The sequence below is a fragment of the Prunus persica genome, chromosome G1 (assembly GCF_000346465.2).
Source record: "Prunus persica cultivar Lovell chromosome G1, Prunus_persica_NCBIv2, whole genome shotgun sequence".
In the NCBI taxonomy this organism is placed as follows: Eukaryota; Viridiplantae; Streptophyta; class Magnoliopsida; order Rosales; family Rosaceae; genus Prunus; species Prunus persica.
Genome location: NC_034009.1, coordinates 41,400,135 through 41,423,193, shown reverse-complemented (window position 1 = coordinate 41,423,193; position 23,059 = coordinate 41,400,135). Strand labels below are relative to the sequence as shown.

The window sequence follows — 23,059 nt, the reverse complement described above, 5'->3', positions numbered from 1 at the left end:
TGCCATCACGCATAAGAATTTTTTCGATTGAGACAGTCACCCTCCTCCTATTGTCCGTACATTTCTTTTTAAACTTGAGTGCTTGAATTCCTATTTGTGAGGTATGATTCCACCAAGCTTGAGTTGTGGTTGGGATCCAAGTACGAAAGCACCTACTTGACCATTTGTTGGAATTAATTTGTTTCCCTTCCATTAGTTTCATATTTCATTTCATGGGTAAATAGTAGTTAAGCATTCACAAAACATGCCATCCACGATTTTATCATTAATTTTTTTTTTTTGGATTTATTAGTTGCGTTTCTGTTTCAACAATTACACACCAACCCACCTGTTGATGAATGTAGCCCAAAAATATACTTACATGCATGTATGTCCCCTTTTCTTTTCTTTTTTTTTCAATCAAAGTTCATTAAAATTTTAAAAATAAGAAGGAAACAAATAGAGAATACAAGGCCGAAAATGCCAATACAAAAAACAAAGTACCACAAGTACAAGGAAGATTAAACTAAGAATCAGAACAGTAGTATAACAAATCTTCCCCATACAAAATCAAAACAAAATACAAAACCGAGCCACCGTCGCCACAAAGAAACCAGAGACAGCGCATACCGCACCAATATGACCACAAAGGAGGAAATTCACATCCTCCACACAATTCGCATGTATGTCCTTTTTTCTTTAAAACTTAACAATCTTTAAAGAAGCAAAACAAAAACAACCCAAGTTGCCAAACATCTAAATCTCTTTAGGTTGAATCAAACAAATCCAAACGTTATTTAGAGTCAAACAGTATTCTATGTGATTGACAGTCCAACTCCTTCGTTGTAAACTATTAAAAAAATCCAACAGCACTAAGAAAAATTGTACACATATTTCTTTTGCTTTTTCACTTTTATTCTTATCTTCATCAAATTTCAACCATCAAGTGATTTAGGATAGTAGTAGAAGAAGAAGAAAAAGTCTTTACAGTGGATCTGTTTGAATGAACTTAGTAAAATCGAAAGATGGAAGTTGCTTAAGACCTTACGAGATTTTAAGCCTCTTCATCCATTGCCAATTAGTTTTGAGTTGGATGTTGACGTTCTAATATGGTATCATAATCAGATTATCTATGTGACAGGTCCAACAGCCCCACAAGCTACCACGTTATGCGTTAAGCATAGTTTCATTAAAAAGGGGATGATCTTTATAGACAAACAATAAATAATGGCACAAACATGATATCCAAAATGTTTTAGTACAATTATGCTTTCGTTTCATATTCTTATTCCTACCTAATATCTAGTGACACACACACACAGAGACATACAGCAACAAGATCACTAGACATCTTATCATCCATATATTTGAAGCCATTCAAAGGGCTCGTATATGCTTTGTTAAAGAATGAATAGACAGCCCACAAACATTGCCAATAAGAAACTTAGTTTTCAATCACAATGATGAAAGAAAGATGGATATATATAATTAGATATATCTTAATTATAATTACCATTTTAAACTATTTTTATAAAAGGATTAATTGAAGTAGTTGGAAGAAGATTAATTGTTTCGATTACCACTCATGTTTGGTAATTACATCACAAGAAACATATCTAGAAGATCATCTCTTTATGCAAAACACTTTGATTTGGTGATTAATTAATTTTATAGGAATGTGTGGTTCTCCACTCATGAGCAATCTATACCAATTTACATTTTCACACTTTGTTAACTCCCAAATAAACAGTGAGCTCCTCTTGGCCATGTCTTTCAAGTGGTGGCCACTCTTAATAGCACCCATTTGCTTCACCACCACCACATTGGAAACCCTCTTGCTTTCATACCTCATCAAGCAACACCACTAATTCTATATTTCATTTGCATCCCCACTTTCCACAAACAAATAAAAAGCCAAAAAACCAACAAAAAAAGGGAAAAAGAAATAAGCTCATAATCCATATGCAAACGTGTAGTGAGTGAGTCTCATGGTGAATGCTGACAATGATACTCTCAGTTTGTACTTTGTAGATCCAAGCCCTTGGGACCAAAATTTAATCAAACAAAATTTCTAATTCATCATATCACATGAATCCCCCAATTATCTCCAAATATTACACGAAAATAAATCCAAAATGTGACCTATATATGAACCATTGAATTGGTCTAAAATTGAATGTTAAAAATGTGGAGGCAATTGAATCAAAGCATTGGAATTACCAAATATTTCTTCACTTAACCCCAAATTGAGATTGATATTCAAATTAGTCATGGTTCGCAGAAATTCTCCCATGGATTGAGGAACAAGATTGATAACGTAGGCAACCTTTTTTCAGATGAAGGATCCAAATTATGACTTATTGCTTGTAGGACCCCAATAAAAAGAGCCCTTACATCTATTTTCGTATAGGAATCCACATAAGAGTCTACAAGGACTGTAATTGCTTGGATTAGGGTTTTTTTTAAAATATATTGTTAATGGATAAGATAATCCAAAATATTAGTGCTCTTGGACATGTAGGAAGAAGAAACAGCTAGCCTTGTCATAATTTATATTTTCTGCTTTTTGGGTTCTATAAAAGGGCATTCTCATTTTAGTGTTGGCAAGCTCAGACAAGTACTAGTATATTGTTAGAAAACTAGTACTAGAAGAAGCTCAGAGAGAGAGAGAGTGAGTGACATAGAGAAATCGAAAATGGGAGACCAAATTGCAAAGGGAAAATTAGCTCTATTTCTTTACAAGATAAAGCCTTACTTGGCTATGATCTCTTTGCAATTTGGGTATGCAGGCATGTACATTATCAGCATGGTTGGTTTGAAGCGTGGCATGAGCCACTTTGTCCTTGCTGTGTACAGGCATTTGATTGCCGTGGTTGTGATTGCCCCATTCGCACTTGTTCTTGAACGGTCTCTATATTTCTCTCTTTTCCTTCATCTCTTCTCTTCCACAAAGAGACATGCATGCGTGTAATATATATATATATATATATATATATTTATTTATTTATTTATTTATAATTATGATGCTATTTAAACTTATCATTTTCAACTATTTTGGCAGGAAAATAAGGCCAAAACTGACCCTACCGATCTTCCTAAGAATAATGGTGCTTGGTTTTCTCGAGTAAGCCACTAGAACATGTAGCATTTTGTTATACGCAACTCCAAAAAAAATAATGAATATTAATTTGCATGTGGACTGTATGTTTAAGGTAATAGCTAACTTTGTTTTAAATGTGATCACTACCCGCAGGCCAGTGTTTGCTCAGAATTTATACTTTGTGGGAATGACATACACCTCAGCAACATTTGCATCTGCCACTGCTAATATTCTCCCTGCCATTACCTTTATTTTTGCACTTCTTTTCAGGTAAAAGTTGATATACTTTCATCTCATATTCATCTAAGGCATATGCACTAGCAATATTGAACTGTTGAACTCAATTAATGAATGCAATTGAGATTACTTACCTTTTTCATAGATTATCAATTTAATCACTTTATCATTCTCTCATTATTTAGGTTAGAAAAAATCAATTTCAAGAAGATCCCAAGTGTAGCAAAGGTGATCGGAACTGTAATCACGGTCATGGGAGCAATGGTGATGACATGGTACAAAGGTCCTATTGTCGAAATCATAAGGGGACAAACACAAAGCCACCACAACACCACCGCTTTATCCACTGAACAACATTGGATCACCGGCACTTTCATGCTCCTAGCCCGTTGCTGTGGTTGGTCTGGTTTCTTCATCCTACAAGTGAGTATCTAGCAAAGGATTGTGTATTTTTTAGCACCTCATTGTTAGGTTGGCTGGCCAGCTAGCTAGACTCAAATGTTCATAATATGAACTAATTTGAATATTATTTTTTGTGTTTGGTGCAGTCGTTTACGCTAAAGCTATACCCAGCAGAGCTCTCTCTCACTGCTTTGATATGCTTAATGGGTGCATTGGAAGGTGCCGTAGCCACGTTCATACTTGAACACAACATGAGTGTTTGGGTTATAGGCTGGGACTCCAGGCTACTTGCTGCTGGTTACTCTGTGAGTACCAATATTTCATCATATTATTACAAGCGTTTATAACAAGTTAAATAAATACAAGCAATTCCCTTATTGGGTTTTTGGAAAGATGTTTGACAAAATGAATCTTAATTATATTGTGATTAGGGGGTGGTTTGCTCTGGAATTGCATATTACGTGCAAGGTGTCGTGATGAAGGAACAAGGTCCAGTTTTCGTGACAGCGTTTAGCCCGCTGGCCATGATCATCACCGCCGCCCTAGCCGCCATCATTTTAGCCGAGCAAATCCACCTTGGAAGGTATAGATATATACATCAATATATGCATGTGGGTTTTTAGGGCAAATATATTATGTACTCTCTTGTGCTTAATGGTGCACGATCTTGTTGTGGTGCAGCATACTTGGAACTATTCTCATAGTCATTGGCCTCTATGCTGTTGTTTGGGGGAAAAGCAAAGATCCCACAGCCTCCTCACTGTTGATCGAAGATGAGAAAGTTGTTGCTCTTGAACTACCAGTCACTGTTGATAACAAAACTGATGGTACTGGACCTCCAGGGGACTTCATCAAGGTTCCAATTAAAGCACAAGAATCATGCTAATATGTCCAAGATTAATTCCTACAGAGGTTTAAAATTTTCAAGATCTCATTAAGTGAGACTGTATTTTCTTTTCCGTTATTTTTTTTTTCCCTACTGCAGGAAATTTGTATAAGGTAATTGTAAGGGATAAAACTCGGATTTGATCGCCTTTGTAACAAAGGGTGGATTTACCATCAAATCGCCTCATAAAAACAAATGAGAGACTTGTGTACTTTTTGACTGTACCTTTGAGAATGTGAGAAATATATATGTATATCCTACTACTTCTATGTTTGCCTACATCTTTGCCTCTATTATTCAACTCTCTTTTTAATAGACCTTCTTTCAATTTGTTCTTTTGTTTTAGTTTATCTCCCAAGAGTTTGTGCTCATTATAACTGAGAAGGTTAAGGTTTTGCAACAGGATAAGCTCATCCATGTTTTTAACCATAAAGACAAAGGTAGAAAACGTTACAAACTGTATCGATTAAAAGTGTTATTTGGTGAAAAAACAAAAACAATCTATATGCTAGAGCTTTAAGGTTAATCTTGATCTTTTTTTTGCCATTTTGATTTGCTCCTTAAATATTCCATTTAGGCTTAATTATTATTTTACCCCCTAGAACGAACGCTAGTTCGGTCTCACTTTACCCCTTTAAACAAAAATTTTCTCACTTAACTCCCATAATCTTTAAAAATTACTGAAATTTTCTCACTTTACCACTTTTGTTTATTTATGTCCACAAATCGTTAAGTGTGCTGAAGTGATATGGATATTTTTATAATACAAAACTTTAAAATTCAAATTAAATATAAATAACAGATTTTAAATATTTTATAATTTTTTTTGGGTTAACAAACCTCCTTTTCCCTTTCTTTCTCTCCCTGTCATCTCACCAGCCCTCACCTCCATCTTCCCTCTTCGGTCACCCCTATCCCCAAAGCACCCAACCCAGACTCGCCACCCCACTCCCCTCCCCTCCCCCTCTCGCTGCCCCCACTTCCCTCTTCACTTTCCTTCAATTTCAATAAAAAAGAAAAACCCAATTGAATATGGTGGATTGAGCCCATCAAACAAAATTAGAATCGGGGTTTGCGTTTGATGATGATGATGATCAAGGAAAAGAGGGGGCGTAGAATATAGAAAAGCTACAATTACTAAAATGCCTATACTACATCAGCGTACTTACGGTTTTGTGGACGAAAGAGGTAAAGTGAGAAAGTTTAAGCAATTCTAAGAGTTAAGTGAGAAAATTTTAATTTCATGAAGTAAATTGAGATCAAACGTCCTTTAAGGACAAAACAATAATAAAGCCTTCAATTTATGTATGGTGAACTTAAGGGTGTGAAGACCATTGAAGGCCATGTCGAAAAAATATATAGCAAAAACCCCACAAACACACAGCCCAATTGAAGCTCCGAAATTGGCCGACCTCGGCCTACCATGAAAGTGTTTTAAACCCAAGTGGCCAATAATGAAAGGAGAAAATTAGAAGAGTGTGAGTGGTTGTCAACTTATACAAGTGAGTCTCACAATGCATCAGCAGTTGACAATAGTAATTAGCACGCATAGAATACTATAGTTGGCACAACTTATCATGTTATGATATGATTACTTGGTTTTGCTTTTTAATTTCCTCGTATAATTTTTTAAACATACTACGTACAAAATAACATATGTAACCAACAGTCACTCACGCACACACGCAAGTCTTGCTAGCACTTGTCATGTTATCACTGATTAATTGATTTTTTCATCATACCATATATTAGAACATACTATATACAAAATGACATGTGTACCATATTTTACATATGCAAGAAGAACATGGCAATTTTCAATTGTGGGTAACTAGAAATGAGATTGGAGAGAGAGTAGACAAACAACATGGCGCAGGCGCTGATAACCAGGTCTCTCTTTATTCCTACTCCACTGTGTCCTCCAATCGCATCAGCTTTATTTACCCAAAAAAACAGAACAAAAACAAAAACGCATCAGCTTTTCTCTAGAGAAGAGAAGACCCAACTCACTGTGGCCCACTCCGGTTGTGGAGGAAGTGAAGAGTTGAGAAAGAAATTGGATTGGAAAAGCTCAAAAATGATGTGGGTATTTGGGTATGGCTCTCTTATCTGGAAGGCTGGTTTTAACTACGATGAGCGCCTCGTCGGCTTCATCAAAGGCTATCGCCGTGTCTTCTACCAAGGTCTCTCTCTCTCTCTCTCTGTGTGTGTGTTTGTGACAGTGTGAGTTGATGAATTTTTCAATCTGTTCATGTTTTCTTTGGTGGGTTTGTTCCTGTTAGGCAGTACGGACCACAGAGGGACGCCTGAGTATCCAGGAAGAACAGTGACATTGGAACCTGCAGAGGGAGAAGTTTGTGTAAGTTTTTTCAACAACTTCAATTCCCACATTCAGATTTTTGTCAATCTGGTCATTTTAATTTTCTATTAGTCTGCTGATCAATGATATGATCATAAAAATCAGAGCTTGTTTTACATGTCTCCCTATATAATAGGATGCTGTAGTCATTTCATTATATGATTTTGAAATTATCAAATGAGACCAAGCATATAAGTTTATTATTAATTTCTTTTGTTTTGTGAGTTTGTAGTGGGGAGTTGCCTACAGGATCTCAAATAAGGAAGATCAAGAAGTTGCTTTAACGGTAGAGTCTTGTATCTTAAAAAATTTATCTTGATTGTAATTGGGTTCTTGTGCTAGTTCATAATCTGTTGCTCTCTTTGTGCTGTGCGTGTGTGTATGTTCTTATGCTTTTGTGTGACTGCATTTACTTTAATAAAATTGTTCAAGATTCCAATGCTTTTTCGCTTTGTCTTTTCGTTCCAATTCACAGTATTTAGAAGTGAGGGAGAAGCAGTATGACAAGAAGGCTTATCTTGATTTCTTCACCGTAAGTCTAATAGATAGAGATCCCTTTATGATCATTGGTGTGTCCTCCAGAATTTTTATCATTCTTGTCTTTTAACATACTGGAATTTATTTCAGGAGCCAAATGCTACAACTCCAGCTGTTTCAGATGTAATGGTGTAAGTAGCAAAAGTGACCAAGAACTTTCTGCACCTTCATTCATGTTTTGTATTTGCGTTTAATCCAACCAGATCAGAACTGACACTGTCGCTATGTAGATACATTGCCTCTCCAGACAAGAAACATAATGTGAACTATTTGGGCCCTGCATCCATTGAAGAGATTGCCAAGTATGTAACTTTCATCTGTTCATGCGCATTTCGATTGATGTAGCAGAAAATATCTATCAACCCTTATTTGATTAACTTTTGATTCTAAATACTCAAGACATAAATGGAACTAGGAGCATCTTGCCTCTATATTATGATGGCTTTTTATTTGAAGTCTGTTTTGTTGAAATTCTGGATTATCAGATAGCTAATTAAGTAATTATCTGTATGGCTAAGTCCTTAATCAGTTTAAATCATAACAAAATATGGCATTGACCACACTGCATCCTTTCCCATATATCTGCAGACAAATTATTCAAGCTGAAGGCCCCTCAGGGCCTAATAGAGACTACCTGTTCCAACTTGAAGAGGCCCTTCTTCAATTTGGTAAGGTTATTTTGGTGCCCCAAAATTTATTTATTCAGTCATTTTAGGTTTGTATGCTACTCTTCATCAAAATAAGTTTGTCTTTCTTCACTCGCCTTTTTTCCCCTCTAATTTTTCCTGTCACAGGATGCAAAGACGCTCATGTAATGGATCTTGCAAGCGAAGTGAGGCGCATCCTTTCAGAGAGGGAGCTGACTTCAACATGAAGCCATGAACAAAGAAGCGTATTGATTTCACAGGTCCTCCAACAGAGCAATTATTCATATATGAATCTGTTAGGAAACTGATTTTTTGTGTAACCTTTGTTGATTAATTCTGGATGGCACTGTGATATCCATCATCCTCAATTCCTCATTTCTAAACTCTTGTTCATGTTGAATTGTTAGACGTGACGGGAGTCATCCAATTAGTAGAAACTGTTGAATGACAGTTAAATTGAAGGGCTCCCATGGACCATGAGAAGGACAGTTAGCTTGACAATTCTACGTTGCCAAGGTTCACTACCCGTTTGAGTGTAAATTTACAGTGCGACAGTTCTATTCACAAATAGATTACTGGATATGAGTTTCACTTGACCTTCTGTATGTCAACTCGAAATGTATTTAACCGATTTACAGCCTCCAATCTCACCGTAAAAACCAGTTTACAACCTGCCCAATGTGGTCAATTGGGTCATTTGCTTCTAGGGTTTCTGATCCTAGTAACACTGTTAGATACTAATGTAAATCCCAAGCAGGAGAAAAAGATCCTTTCCATGAACTCACTCTCTGATTTTGCATCAAGCCCCCTGCAGGCCTAGCAGTGTCCATGAGAAATTTATTAACTGGAAATGGTCAATCATTCCATTAGCATGGAGAATCAAAGCTAAAAGTAAATCAGACAGCTTGCATTTCACATTAACCCTGGTAACTATCAATATTCCAATTCAAATACAGTAAACAGAACATTACAGAAGTGTAAATAACATCAAAAGGGAAACCAAGAAGTCAAATCCATATCATCACACGCAGATGAAGTTGTCAAACAAGCTTGTTTGATGCTCCTCAAGTAAGATCTATCCAACTCTGAAAAAATAGCTTTAGCAACTCCAGCAAGATGGATGGCTTTTTTAACCACCCGGACACACCAATTTGCTGAGAAAATAATCCCTACTTCTGCGTGCAAGGAGTTGTTTTGGTGGTAAGTCTAATCAAAATGGGGCCAGCAAACAAATTAATAAACATAGAACACAACTAATACCATTTTCCCGACAGCACAACTATTGATAGCTAATTTAACTGAAAGTTATCAGTGCCACTTCATCACTGCTATTTAGTCCCCCACCCTTAAGAAATATCACATAAAGCTATATTGATTCTACATTGTACAATAATAATTTAAAACTAAATCTCCTGTGCTAGTATTCTGCAAATCTGCTTATGCAGAATTTAATCACTGTCATCAGCATCATCTGCATAAATACAGGGAAGACTTGGTCAGAAACCCATGATGTTAGGTAAAGAAATCAACTCAAAGACTAACATAGAATAGATCGACAGCACAGTACAACATATACTAATCCCACCAAGATAAACATTTAAACTTGTATTTATGACTTTCCGATACAAGTTTAATCTGCCCAATGTAAGGAAAACAGGGTTAAATTTTCCTCTTTTGCTAAAGTTTAATCAGTTCAATGTAGTTCTTCCCTGCATGCGTAGTCTATAATCAATATATCCTATGCTTTGACCTCTGTAAGTGTGTAATGAATTGCATGGATAACATTGCAGAAGCACCGTAAATTAGAAAATTCTCATCCTCATAGCCCTAGCTGTCATTTATTATAGGTAGCGCATGACATATTTATGAACTTAACACTTACCCTCATCACTATGGTTGTTATCACTATTACCATTGTCCTCGTCTTCAACCTCATTCTCTTCTTCATCATTGTCATCAGCTGTATCTTCAGAATCTTCAGAATCACTATCAACTGGTATTTTGGGCTTTGGTGGAGGTACAAAACTAGTTGTGGACCTTCTACGTGAACTAGTTACAATATTGCTCATGTCAATGCCTTCAAGTTCTTTTGCCCTTTCCTTTTTCTTTTTGACTTCTTTGATTTCTGAAATAAGAGGACAGGAGATATCAATCTTTACAAGTATGAGCAAGTGAGGAAGTAGTAACAATCACAGTGAATAACAAGACCTAAGACCACAAAATTTCCCTTCCCATGATACATTTGAAGTTTTTTAGATGATATTGAATGCACTCATCATATTTCCTTGTCTACTCAAGAATCAATATATGCAAGTTCGTTATGCTATCAGTCCTTAAACCATTCAGAGCTCATCCTTATCCACAGAAACCGATGCCATCCATGGGAACCGCATTGCCATACATGTGAATGATGATAAGGATTAACGAAGGATTATGATTTGCCCCTCTCAAAGACTTGATGGAGCACTGTGTATCACAACACCCATGTTAATCCCCTAACCCAAATTTCCAGATGAAAAGACCCCTAGGTAAGCTGCCAAACTTCAACAACTGAGAAAATTCCTTGCTGTACTATCTTGAATGTCTAAACTAGATCAACTCATATCTACAGTTTCCAAGGATCACCACCAAAGGCTACATTTCAATACTCACCTTTCTCAGTGGGATGTGCAGATAATCCTTCTTTAGAGAGTATCTCCTCCAACTCCTTTATCAGGTGAGCTTCACGTTTGCTCTCAGGCACCTGCTTGACTTTCTTGTAAACTGAAGGGGCAACGCTGTATGACAGACATAAAAATCATAATGGTAACAATGACGAAGGTGAAAGTTTTATAAATAGAGAGTCAAAGATGAAAAACCTCATTCCACATGCTTTAATAACTGATCTTAGGTGCTCCACACGTTTCCCATATGCAGGTGTTGAAACTTCTTTCTTCTACAATTAGTTAAAACAGTAAGAATATATGAAAGATAAAACTTACTTTTAAGGTTCAGAAATATACTAAGTAATTACCTTGACAGGTTTTTCGGCAGATGACTGAGACCGATCATCTTCAGAGACATTTCCACTGACTTCTGCATCACTTTTGTCCTCTGGTTCTGTTTCAGAAGGTTTGATGCGCTTCTTTCCAGAGATATTTGTCTCATTAGCCATTCTTTTCCGTTTCTTCAGATCATTAGAGTTCTGCATCTTTCCTTTTGGAACACTTTTGTTTCTAGGTTTTACTTCATCTTCTTCCTCATCACTTTCATTATCCGAAGAGCCAGAACTCTCATCGCTTCTGACCTTGGTAGATGCTTTTCTCTGAACACTCTTCTTAACATTTTTTTTGACAGGCGCAGGTTCAGAAATTTCACAAGATTCTAGAACCTGAAAAACAAGATATTTGTAGAAAAGGACAACAACAATGAATATACGCACCACTTCCAGAATTTCATGATGCCTCAATAGAAATTTATCTCACCTTGTCTAAATGCTCATTGATAAACTTCTTACAGGGATCAAGAGTATATTTCTCAAGCTTAAGATCTTCCTCCAAAAGTCTGCGAAGTCCAGCCATAGTAATCTTCCTGCAGAGAGAGGGAGAGAGAGAGGGGATAAATTATGAGTACTTAATCAAAGCATAATCACATGGAAAATTAACATCAAATAGACACCAATGCAAATCAAAAGCAAAAAAGAGAAAGAACATGCATGAAGAATCAGTATACTAATGCAATAGAAAGCAATAGCTGATAATCAGTTCACAGGAAGAAGCAGCATACTCGGAATTAGCTTTGATATAAGAAACTCTTTTTCTAAGGGCTGACTTTATCACAGTCTCACTTGGAGCCTTTTTGCTTTTGGTGCTTTTAGTTTCCTCAGTTCCAGATTTGGCTGTTTTATTCCCTGCTAGAAGGCCCATTACAGGAGAGTCTTCCATTTTCTCCTCATCTTCTGAGTAAGTTTCCTTTACATCTTTATTCGACTTATACCCTTCAGGAGATTCTGCTGCTTCCCCTTTAATTATACTTTTTTCATCAGTCTCCCCAGAACTCTTTGAGGTATTGTCATCACCAGCACCTTCTAAGCACTAGCATTTCAAATAGAATAAATGCAACGAAGAGATGACATGTTGGAACACGAGAAATATTTGGACTCTGACTAAAAAAAGTTACTAGAACAATTAATAACAAAACAAATTAAATAACAGAAGAGGTATACAAACCACAACAAAAGGGAAAATAGCATTTCCAGAGCTCATGGGAATATGGAAATTTTGGTTTTAGCGATTGAATGGGCCTGGCCGGCCCAAAAGATATTTCTAAAGAAAATCTCTGAGTCAGAAAAAAACTCTGACATTTATTTGAACTGAAACAAATTTTCTGACATGAAACTTCCCAGGCATGTGAGCATTTCCTTAGTTTTGTTAGGAAAACTGAGTTAAATCCATCAACAAAACAATCGAGGAAAAATGTGTTCCACATGGTAGTTTTGTAGAACACACCAAACAACATAAAAAATTAGTGACTAAAGTTTTTGTAACCAAAAAAAAGTATATTACCATATTGGAAAACTTTTCTGTCAAAACAAGCTGAGACTCCCAAAATTTGTAAACTTCTAGTGTACTTTTTTTATTCTGTTTTGGTCAAAGAAACATACTAGAGAAAAACTAAATGTTCATGAATCTCAGAAAGTTTTCTACAAAAGAAAATTTCCATTCAAACAAACATCGAAGAAACTTAACATCTATAAAATATTTCCAATCCAGAAAACGTTTCCATCGAAAACTTAACAAGACAGTCAATAGTCTTACTAAATGAGACCAATGAGTTTCAATATTACCTCCACCAAGTGTTCTTTGACAAATCTTTTGTGCACATCCAATGCAAATGTCTCCAACCCCAAGTCTTTCTCTAACAATCTTCGGACGCCCTCAAAAGTCAAAGAACTGCATTTCAAAATAAAATTGTAATAAATAATCTGACCATGGGCAGCTCTAACATGCTCAAGCCACTAATGATGGAGTAACAAGAATGTTTAAATTAAATTCATCCATTTCAATTTTAATGAACATAAATAACTGAACAAATTGCTAAATGCATTAATGACATAACCATTAAACATTTCAAGAAAACCTGATGTTTGGGTTATATGCAGACCTAAAAGAAGTAAGTAAACCCTAAATCCACAAGTTCATCTAACCTAAACGTACAAGCACTTCAACTTCATTTTGAAGTTTCAAGGGAACTACATTGCTTCTTGTGCTTCCCTTTGAAACCATTTCGATCAAATTTACAGTGAGGGAACCATTGCGATCAAGTGGCGATTGGGAAGAGGAATTTCGCAATGTGGTCATAGAAGTTGAGCACAAGGTAAGCAAGTGAATGAAGAACAGCAAGGGGTTACCCAAAAAATCAAACCTATTTCAATATTTGACACTACCCAGATTAAAAATAAGTAATAAATAACAATTAAAAAAACACTGCGATTTGAATTCTTGGAACTCATTTTGGGGTTTCAACGGTTAGGGTTTCAATCCGATAAAGAAAGGCAAGTATGAACCATACAAATTAGGTCAAAAGACATTAAAGAATTTGATAATCATTGCAGTGGGAAACAACTGGAACAACTCTTACAGTTGGATTATGACATTGGCGGATTGTGGTATGTTGGTAGGCAGATGAAGTAATTGACTCTGTTTGAGTTGCTTTCTCGGTTGTCAACAAAATAATTTTGCTTTGTGTAGTTTTTTAAGAGAATGATTAAATATGTCAGTGTAGGGTGTGCTTCACTTTGCCCAAATGCAGAGTTTGCCTCTCACCGGTGACTTGCTTTTCTATGACCCAAATAAAGCATAGAGTGTGTAGAACACTCTGAAGCTTCAAAACCCTAAACAAAACAACTGAACATACAGGCACTATGAACACAAAACACATTGCAAACAGCACCATACACTTAGAAACACTTGCATCCACACAATGGCTCTTAATCAAATCCATAACACGCATAATTAAAAACTAAAAACATACACAAGCTTGCAGTAGAAAGAAAACCAATCCTAAAGAGTTCTCATAAACACATATCTGGAATAAATAAATAAAAATCAGTAATATTTATTTTCACTAAATTTATTCAAAAAGAAAACAAATTCAGTAAGAGAGAGAGAGAGAGAGAGAGATAGAGAGAGAGACTACTCGGATTGTTCTTTGAAGTAAGGGACGCGTGAGCGCATAGCATCCTTAATCTGGGACTGGATATCGTGCGCCTCCTGCTTCACTTGTTTCACAGGGCTCTCGCTATCTTGCGCGTCCTCCGCCATTCTACTACAAACTCCGTCTCTCTCTCTCTGTCTCTTTCTCTCTCTCTCTGTCTGTGTATCAGAAGAAGAGCTTCCTCTCTCTCCCTGTGCTAAAAACGTGCGAGTAGAGGGCCAAAGGAGCAAAGGAAGGGGAAGAGTGAGGAGTTTGTGTACCGTGTATATGCTGACACCGCAATACGGTACTTATTGCGTAATGAAAAGCAAATATACACGACGCCGTATAACGCAAATAATTGAAAGAAAGAGCTAAAATATCTTTTCGGCCACTGGATTTTACACGAAATTGTAATTTGGTCCCTGAGAAAAAAATTAACCCAAATTGAAAAGAGCATTTAGGTGAATTTACCCTTTGCCTCCAAAATCCAGCAAAGACCCTCCCGGTTGCGTTTATCTTCCTCTGACATAACGCGAAAACTCAGTTTTGTGAGAAATAGCGATGGGAGGACATGGAGCTGTAGAGGTGGCCAAGACGGTCCTTGAGGTTGCTGACGTGGCATGGACCGCCATGGAATGCGGCCACCACCACCTTCACCATGACGCCGACCACAAGGGCCACGAGGGAGCCAAGTGCGTGGTGTCTGACGAAGAATTGGAGGCTCTGCGAGAGGAGAATCGGCGACTGAGAAACTCGCTGGAGCAGAATCTCAAGCTCCTCGAAAACCTATCCGAATCGCCTTCTTTGTTGAACGATTGTCCTCCCGATGTAAGCAAATTTTGGGTCGATTCAATTCGATGCCCTTTTGATCAATTTGTGTAAAGATTTCAAATTTTGATGTACAAACTAAAATGGGTATGTTTGGGATTTTTCGTATTCAGTTGTATGCTCGCTTAGTAGCTACTGTGGATTCGAACGACTTCTTGACGCGAATCAGAGCTCTAAAGCAGGAATCTGAAAATCAGTTTCCTTTCAAGGTGGCCTCAGGTATTTGAATTGTTTCAATTTTGCCCATATAACCATTAAAGCATTGAGCTTTGTTTATAATCCATGTTTGGGTTTTAGGAAGTGATTTGGAGGCAGCTGAAATTCTCATCAATGTTGACCATGAAGAACCCAGTTGGTGGGTTTGGGTCACGGAAGATATGCTTCCGGGTAAAGTTGAGGAAAGGAGTGGAATTGACAATGAAAGCTATGTTCTTGTTAGTGAGGAGCATGTGGTGGATGGGATTGCCAATTTTATGGCTAAGTGTATTGTGTCAAACCCTAAAGCTCGGGTACCTATCCACTCAAAGCTTTTTGCTTTTGCTATTTAAATTGTTCATTTTGGTCTCATGTAATTTTGCTTCCTTGAAATTGCAGAATTTGACACCAGAGGAGCTGCAGAAAAGTAAGTTTTTTGGACACCTTTCTGAATTGACTGTCTCTCTGCTTGCAATTTCTTAACCCCAAACTGTTAATAGGTTATGTGACTTGATATCTTTCTATGGGGTAGAAATGTTTCTACATGATCGACAACCTATTTTGTAAACTATACTTTTGGTAGATATTAAAAACCGATTGCCAATATTTTTGTGTTTGCTACCCATTGTGATTATTGCCTAGACTATCATATGCTTGGATAAGATGTATGAACTGAGTAAATGGAATTTAACTTCTGTTGTTTCTTTCCTTCTAGAAATTTGGTATCTCTAATCTAATGTTGGGATAGCTTGGAAACTAGATATTCATTTCTATGTCTGATCTCTGCAATTATGATTATTCTTGGGCATGACTTTGAAGATTCAGTGTCTTCCTCTATGATTTAGTGGGCAGAAGAGAATGACTCTATCTAAACCCATACTTCTGAATCTATAATTTGCAGTTGTAGCAAAAGCGATGGGTGGTGTCAGCAAATTGGAGAAGGTGTTAGGTATTTGGCATGCTGGGAAGTTGTTCTATGCCCTGTCCACCTGGGGACTTGCTCTAACCGGGTGAGCATTTCTTGCCATACTTAATATTGTGTTAGCATGCTCTAAAGAATGTTAGCCGCGATTATCTGCTATCCTCTGGCCATAAGATGCCATACAAATGGGTGTATCCTACACTGGTCCCGCCAATTGGTATCCAAGATATAGCATGTACATTTGCCTGGAATATTTCGTATGACATGTTTTGTCAAAGTAGGAAAAAGACATTTTTAGATTAGGTTGTATCTCATTTCCTACTTTCTTGTAAATGGCTTCTACAAGGCTTAAGATTATCACATTGGTTTGTGTTGCAGATTGTATAGGAGCCGTGCCATATTGAAATTTGCTGCAATGGGGGTGCATACAACAAGCAAAGTGATTATGAGGGCAATGTGAGGATTTATGCCCCACCGCTGCAAAATCTCAAATTGTAACTGTACAATAGTGTGTCTGGCTTCTTCTAAGAATTTCCATTTGATGTAAATAATTGTAAATAGTGCTTGTTCTTGAGCGTGCGCCATGATTTCAGTGACTGATTTATTGAATTGAACCATTGATTGATTCTAAAGTATCATTTCTAAATGCTGCAATCGCGAGAAATGAAAAGAACAAAAGTCGAATTTGCCACCAAAGCACAAAAACGGATGCAATCAGTATAATCAGATAAATGTGGTAACTCTGTATAAACGCAAATCTGTAATTCTTTTTCATGTGGTGTGCTCACCCCATGCATAGATGTAATTTCTTTATATTATGTTTTACCATCTAATAATCATTCGGGATAACCACCACTCTCTATTTTCTAAACACTAGAGATCAGATACAAGAAATCATAAATAGGTCTATCAGCTCGCCTTAGTTGTATAATCAGCCAGCTAGGCTTCTTTTTCCCTCCGCAAAATTGTTGGCATCATGAAACACACCCGGTGATATGCACTTCGATTGAGCTATGGTGCCAAAATTCTACGAGGAGAGGCACACATGTATCTCGGCAAAAAAAGTTCCCAGACAGCTCTCATAGAACTCACTGCCAGCAAATGGGAACAAAAACTATTTAGTAGTACACTAACATTGAACGGTCAAATATGATATGGAAGAGCACAAACTGAAAATACAACAGTACTCATTTAGAGAACTAACATTATGTCTCTGGAGTTTTTCTTTTCTTGTTGGATGTTGAGTTAACATCTGACTGGGCTTGACCAAATACTGACCTGCATCAATCAAGAGAGGTAAGAAATGATGGTGGTAAAAGAATTTCCGGATCCCAGTAAATCTTGCTTCTTAACAAAACAATGAATTTCTGACTATGCAAGAGAAAGTTTTGTGGCAATTGATTGTCAACCATGGCATGGTGTAGTGTTTGTTTCTCATTAAAAAAAATGCAGTAACTTATTTCTTTTCCTCCATATCTACCAAGCTTTTTTTAAAAAAAACAATGAAATGAATAATTATCTTTCAATTAAAAGTAATAATTATTACTTAAGTTTCATTGCCTTTGTGTTTTGCCAGAAGAAGTTTCACAATGTCTCTCTGAAAAATCTTAATTACTTAACATTTATAGGATTGACTGAAAATATTATGTAAATAATATTTGTGGGTATCTACGGCTAGTTTTCTAACTAAACAAGAAGTAGCTTTAATATTTTTTTATCATCATGATATGATCTCTGATTTTCAGGGAAATCAAAGGTCACCACTGTCCTCAAAGACAAGCATATCAAAAACTAAAGACAGCAGAGGAAAATTGGCTCGACTAATTTACTTTTAATAATGTAGTCTGCATATAGAGGAGGTAACTTACCCACAAGTTGAACATTTCTTGTGATGCTTACAAAATATGGACAAGCACACGGAACAAATGTAGCCCATGTCTATTGTCTTCTTATGGCAAAAACACCTGCAAAATTCAAGAAATCAAAAGATGACAATACACAGAAAATGTAGGCCCGAAAATTGTTATTTTCTTCTGTCCTTTTTTTCCTGGTTTCACATTAATCCAAGCACTATATGTAGACTCAAATCATTTACTTACCATGACTACCACTAAAAACAAGTAGATGAAAAATTATCTACGAAAGAATTAGAGCTAGTAACACCACTAGGTCAACTCAACTAGTACCAAATATCTAACCAAATGTCCTAATGGAGCTCAGGAAAGTAGGGAACCACCACCTGATGCAAACCCTCGTTCAAAAAGTTATACAGATTGACCCCAAAAAATACAAATCCAAACAATTAATTCCAATCAAGATTTTGATCTTTGTAAAATACATGAGTTTTAAAGGGAACAGCCTAGAAACCTAGATTGTACTTAATTCAAGATTTTGCTATTATTTTATGAAATGTGATATATCATATGGGGCCTCTCTCATTTCCTGTAAATCATGCTTGAAGTAGCTCAATAGAAAGGAGCCTCTCACCCATTATAATATTATCAAATTTTAGATACACCCTTCCTCTTTGCTCCCAGAAATAGGCATTAAATCTTAAAAGTGATACTGAACTCTTACAGAAAACCTGTTTTCTTCTTTTCTAATAAAAAATCCAATATGAAGACAAATAATTTGATGACTGTAAAAAGTTTACTTACGAGGCACGAAAATCCACACCAAGAGACTTAGGAAGCTGTAAAAAGGCTCGAGAATGCAAATCAGTTGCAAAAACTGTCTGCATATTAATTAAATTATTGCATTAGCCTCTAGAAGTTGAAACAAAAAGGAAAAGCCTTGTGAATAATACCAAATGGAAAATAGTGACCCCCAAATCAATTTTCTTTAGCCAAACACCACGTACTGAAACAAACAAGTAAATCACAAGGCTAAGATGTTTCCACATCAACCAGTTTAAGTTCTTAACCTACCGAGAGATATTGGAACAGCCCATTCGGTTGTTGGGGCTTCAGATACACACCACCAGTAATGTATGAAGCCTGTTACTCATCCATCAGAAGCATTTTAGTACAGCAAACAGAAGAATAAAGATAATAACACTTATCAAATTCTACAAAAAATATCCATCACAAAGATGCTCTAAAGACAAGCTACCTGCTGTAGGAAGGCAGAGTTGCTAGAGCCCATATAACAAGAATCTATAGGAACCTGAAGTGGAAGAAAATCAATGACACATTTGACGTTCGTGAACCAGATGTTGCTAGTAACAGAGAACAGTTTGGTAAGTAGATAAGCAATAACAAAATCATAACTTTTAAGGCAAAGTTTGGATTTCTGGAAAGTAGAAGAAAGTAAGTATTTATTTTATTCAAATGAACTGCGTAATGATGAGAGAGAGAGAGAGAGAGAGAGAGAGAAAGAGAGAGAGGCAAGGGTCCAAACAGCTACAGATCATTGTTGTTGCCCTCCAAACAGAAGAGCAAATTTGGATTTCAAATCAATTGATTGTATACAATCATCTTTTAGAAGCAGATACAAAGAGCATATACGGCACTAAGTTACATCTCTGCATTAGTGATAAATTAAGAATGGCCACCTAATACTTGTTTCATTTTCATAAAATTTATCAAAAGGGCTGTAAGAGACAAATCACTTGTACTAAAAAGTACCAAAATAAATGCCAAGAGTCTAAGAAAGTTTAAGTTTTCATAGTGGAAAACAGAAAGTTCCTAAAAGTCTGTACCGCAAACAGAGATCAAAAAAATAAACCAACTGCAAATCATTATAAAACAAACTTCCAAACATCATCACTAGAAGGACGCATTTGACAGTGAAGAATAGTATACCCAAAAAAAATAAAATTTATGCTTTTCAGGAACAGGAAAAGGATCAAGAAAAGGATCAACTGCATACCACAGACCGTTGTGCAGAAAATATGGCATTCATGATTGCAACATATCTGAAAGGACATTAAAAGAAACTTCTGTAAGAGTTTTGGTGGGAAAGAACACAAAAAATGCAAAATACCAGAAATAACTTACTGTTCAGGTCCATCCGATGATCCCTGCAAGCATAAAATCTGCATCCCATATATTAGTAACACTACTTAAAAGCTAATCCATTTGTGAAAGGAATTTAAGGTATAATAAAAATAATATATACACTGCCGCATACATCCATTTTGCAAGCCAAAATGATAGTGTGATGAGTTCCTATGATGTCAAACATTGGACACTAAGAAACTGTTTCATCTTGTCAGAATCACCAACATCTCACAAAGGATACTCTAATGTATTGATAGAAATAACCAAAAATATAGAGGATTTGATATCTTTGATGGGAACAGTGAAGATTGTCTCACAATACGGTTCTAATATCTAGAGAATAGGTACATGCTTTCAATAGCCACCATCTAATAAGAATTTCATTTAATCCACGTCTTGCAATTATGTTGATGATTTGCACCTAATGTGCTTAGAGAATTGCATTTAGCCCGTGCTTTGGTTATTAACAGTTTCACTTGCAAATATGTTGATCATCTGCACCTACCTGTGTTTTCGAAGGCATTCAATAGAACTCTTTTATATTGCAGAACTATTTTGGGTAGGAAAAAAGATGAATTATCATGCATCAGCTAGGACATAAGTTCACTAAAACTACATTGAACAAGCTACAGAGAAATACGAATCAAATTGATTGGTCATAAAATGTCTTAACAAGGACAAATGTAAGAAATACAGCAAAGCAGTTACAATACATGATCAATGTTTAGTACTAACCAGATTATAATGCAAGTCATCCAAGAAAAATAAAACAATTACACTTCATAGTCCGATAATACATTTGAGAATTATCTAATGATGCACCATTGACCAGCCAAAGAAACTTCTGTATAGTTTATACACAAACTACTATGATACTCACCCGGGGTTGAGGATGAAGCGGTCCAGATCGAAAAACTCTCTGTATATCTACCCATCAAATATAGGTCAACAAAGTTTGCGTGGATGCACTTAAATGTTCCCACAAAATAAAATAGCTCAGTTATTATGGACTAGCTCCAACACAATTCCTATATCTGCAATAAGCATTGCCACGGGACCGGCATTCTAAAATAAGAAATCTACTTAAATACTCAGTGCATTCTCAAATGCCATTAGCACACAATGGGGTTTTTTCAGTTAGATACCCACGAACCCAAACTTAAAACAAGCATTGGCATAAAGGATACAACAAAGAGCCATTGATAAGGACCCAGATAGCAGCGAAGAAGCAATCCCTTCTCTCAAGCCTTCTTTGATCAATTGCTCGTCTTCGATCACAAACTCCTCCAGCTTCTGCAACAAGTTAACGCACCGCGCAGGCATTCTTCCATTATCAGAACCCTGGTTCGTGGAGGTAGAAGAATCGTAGATGTAACTGCAGGAATTGTATCCCGTAGCAATAACCACAACTTGGTTGAGTTGATTGAGTAGTAAAATCGAGTTCAAAAATGTAAGCACCTGTAAAACAATCGCAAGGATTGAAAATATACTTAGCCCTGATTTAATAATGGGGAAATTAAATTCGCTTAAAAAGAATGAAACTTTGACGTTCTTCTGAGAAACCCAACAGGGGATTAGGGTTTAGCAGTGCAAGGGTGAGATTACATGGGAGAGAAACACGGAGAATGGGAGGGAAGATGAGCTCCAGAAGAAAGGGTTCGTGTCGAGCAAAACCATCAGAAGGCTAACATCATCTGCAACAACACAATCAAACGCTTAAAGGCTAACAATGGAATGTGCCTCCGTGAAGATTGAGAGAGAGAGAGAGAGAGAGAGAGAGAGAGAGAGACCAGCATAGAGCTTTGAAGGAGCAGAAGCCATAGCTGAGTTGCGTGCGTTTCTACGCTGTCTGATGAGCACTGACTGATCACTGATACACTGATGTTATGTTATGTTATTGGTTAAATCCTCGCGCCGGAACTTTGGCGTCGGCGATTGAGAATTTACTCAAACGACACCGCTTTCAATCTCAAGCTGAATGTCGCATTTGTGCGTGAGAAATTATATTTAGGATTTTGTTTATTATTTTCTTTCAAAATCACATTTATGAGTTTTTTTTATAAGGAGAAATTCATTTATAAAAGGGTAAATTGACGAAAACTCCCCTGAACTATAACGTTTATTGAAATGTCCACCCTGAATTATTTTTTCAGTCAATTTAACCATCAGACTATTTTAAATGGCCAATTTAGCCCATACCGTTAGTTTCCATGTAGTTTCATCCAATTTTCCGTTAAAAATAATTAAATCTTTAAAAAAAAAGCACACAAAAAAAAACACACAAAACACACCCAACAAAAAAAAGAAAAAAACCCTAGAATCAACGTCTTCCCCACCCCATCCCCCAAACCCTCTCTCTGCAATCCCACTTCTGTAAGGTTTTTTTTGTGAAAAAGCTGGATGTTTTCCCAATGAAAGAGCAATAGTGGAGGTGGAAAAGAAGACCCACCTCTACAACACTGCAGATTGATGATCTACAACCCTAATCCCATGGCAGATTGGGTATTTTCCAGTGAAATAGCAACATCGGGCATTTTAGGGGGCAGACCCCATGGCAAATTAATGAGCTACAACCCAACAACCAAAGAGACCAAAGTTCTGGTCCACAACCTGTACTTTGTCCACGGAGTAGCAGTCTCTCTAGAGACAAGGAGAGGAGAAAGAAAAGAGAGGGAAGAAGAAGAAGGAAAAGGAAAAAGAATAATAATTATAAAATAAAAAAAAGAAATTATGATTGTACATTTTCTTTATTATTTTTTGGTATTGTCCTTGTAAAATGACAAACTTAC

At 36.5% G+C, this 23,059-nt stretch overlaps 5 protein-coding genes across 5 annotated transcripts; 3 read left to right on the top strand and 2 right to left on the bottom strand.

Moving 5' to 3' along the window:
- On the top strand, window positions 2,598-4,883 carry LOC18789956 (WAT1-related protein At1g21890). Its single transcript, XM_007223042.2, has 7 exons — window positions 2,598-2,886; window positions 3,041-3,103; window positions 3,233-3,349; window positions 3,502-3,739; window positions 3,865-4,023; window positions 4,150-4,301; window positions 4,400-4,883. The coding sequence occupies exons 1-7, from the start codon at window positions 2,675-2,677 to the stop codon at window positions 4,602-4,604; spliced, it is 1,146 nt and encodes a 381-aa protein (XP_007223104.1). The 5' UTR covers window positions 2,598-2,674; the 3' UTR covers window positions 4,605-4,883.
- LOC18788851 (gamma-glutamylcyclotransferase 2-3) lies at window positions 6,377-8,743 on the top strand. Its single transcript, XM_007223461.2, has 8 exons — window positions 6,377-6,787; window positions 6,887-6,963; window positions 7,196-7,249; window positions 7,439-7,495; window positions 7,591-7,631; window positions 7,731-7,802; window positions 8,089-8,168; window positions 8,295-8,743. Exons 1-8 carry the CDS (start codon window positions 6,472-6,474, stop codon window positions 8,372-8,374), a joined length of 777 nt encoding a protein of 258 aa, XP_007223523.2. The 5' UTR covers window positions 6,377-6,471; the 3' UTR covers window positions 8,375-8,743.
- LOC18789577 (glutamic acid-rich protein) lies at window positions 9,034-14,617 on the bottom strand. Its single transcript, XM_007222287.2, has 9 exons — window positions 14,325-14,617; window positions 12,973-13,078; window positions 11,913-12,220; window positions 11,612-11,717; window positions 11,161-11,517; window positions 11,006-11,082; window positions 10,800-10,924; window positions 10,030-10,272; window positions 9,034-9,618 (listed from the first exon to the last, which is right to left on the bottom strand). The coding sequence occupies exons 1-9, from the start codon at window positions 14,447-14,449 to the stop codon at window positions 9,596-9,598; spliced, it is 1,470 nt and encodes a 489-aa protein (XP_007222349.1). The 5' UTR covers window positions 14,450-14,617; the 3' UTR covers window positions 9,034-9,595.
- On the top strand, window positions 14,796-16,901 carry LOC18789694. The gene is made up of 6 exons (XM_007223064.2): window positions 14,796-15,152; window positions 15,266-15,371; window positions 15,450-15,661; window positions 15,747-15,774; window positions 16,249-16,357; window positions 16,648-16,901. The coding sequence occupies exons 1-6, from the start codon at window positions 14,886-14,888 to the stop codon at window positions 16,727-16,729; spliced, it is 804 nt and encodes a 267-aa protein (XP_007223126.1). The 5' UTR covers window positions 14,796-14,885; the 3' UTR covers window positions 16,730-16,901.
- LOC18793753 (RNA polymerase II transcription factor B subunit 4) lies at window positions 16,990-22,965 on the bottom strand. Its single transcript, XM_020555601.1, has 12 exons — window positions 22,061-22,965; window positions 21,876-21,964; window positions 21,458-21,728; window positions 21,151-21,197; window positions 20,268-20,305; window positions 20,140-20,185; window positions 19,381-19,434; window positions 19,197-19,265; window positions 18,927-19,003; window positions 18,138-18,233; window positions 17,474-17,547; window positions 16,990-17,360 (listed from the first exon to the last, which is right to left on the bottom strand). The coding sequence occupies exons 1-11, from the start codon at window positions 22,089-22,091 to the stop codon at window positions 17,475-17,477; spliced, it is 891 nt and encodes a 296-aa protein (XP_020411190.1). The 5' UTR covers window positions 22,092-22,965; the 3' UTR covers window positions 16,990-17,360; window position 17,474.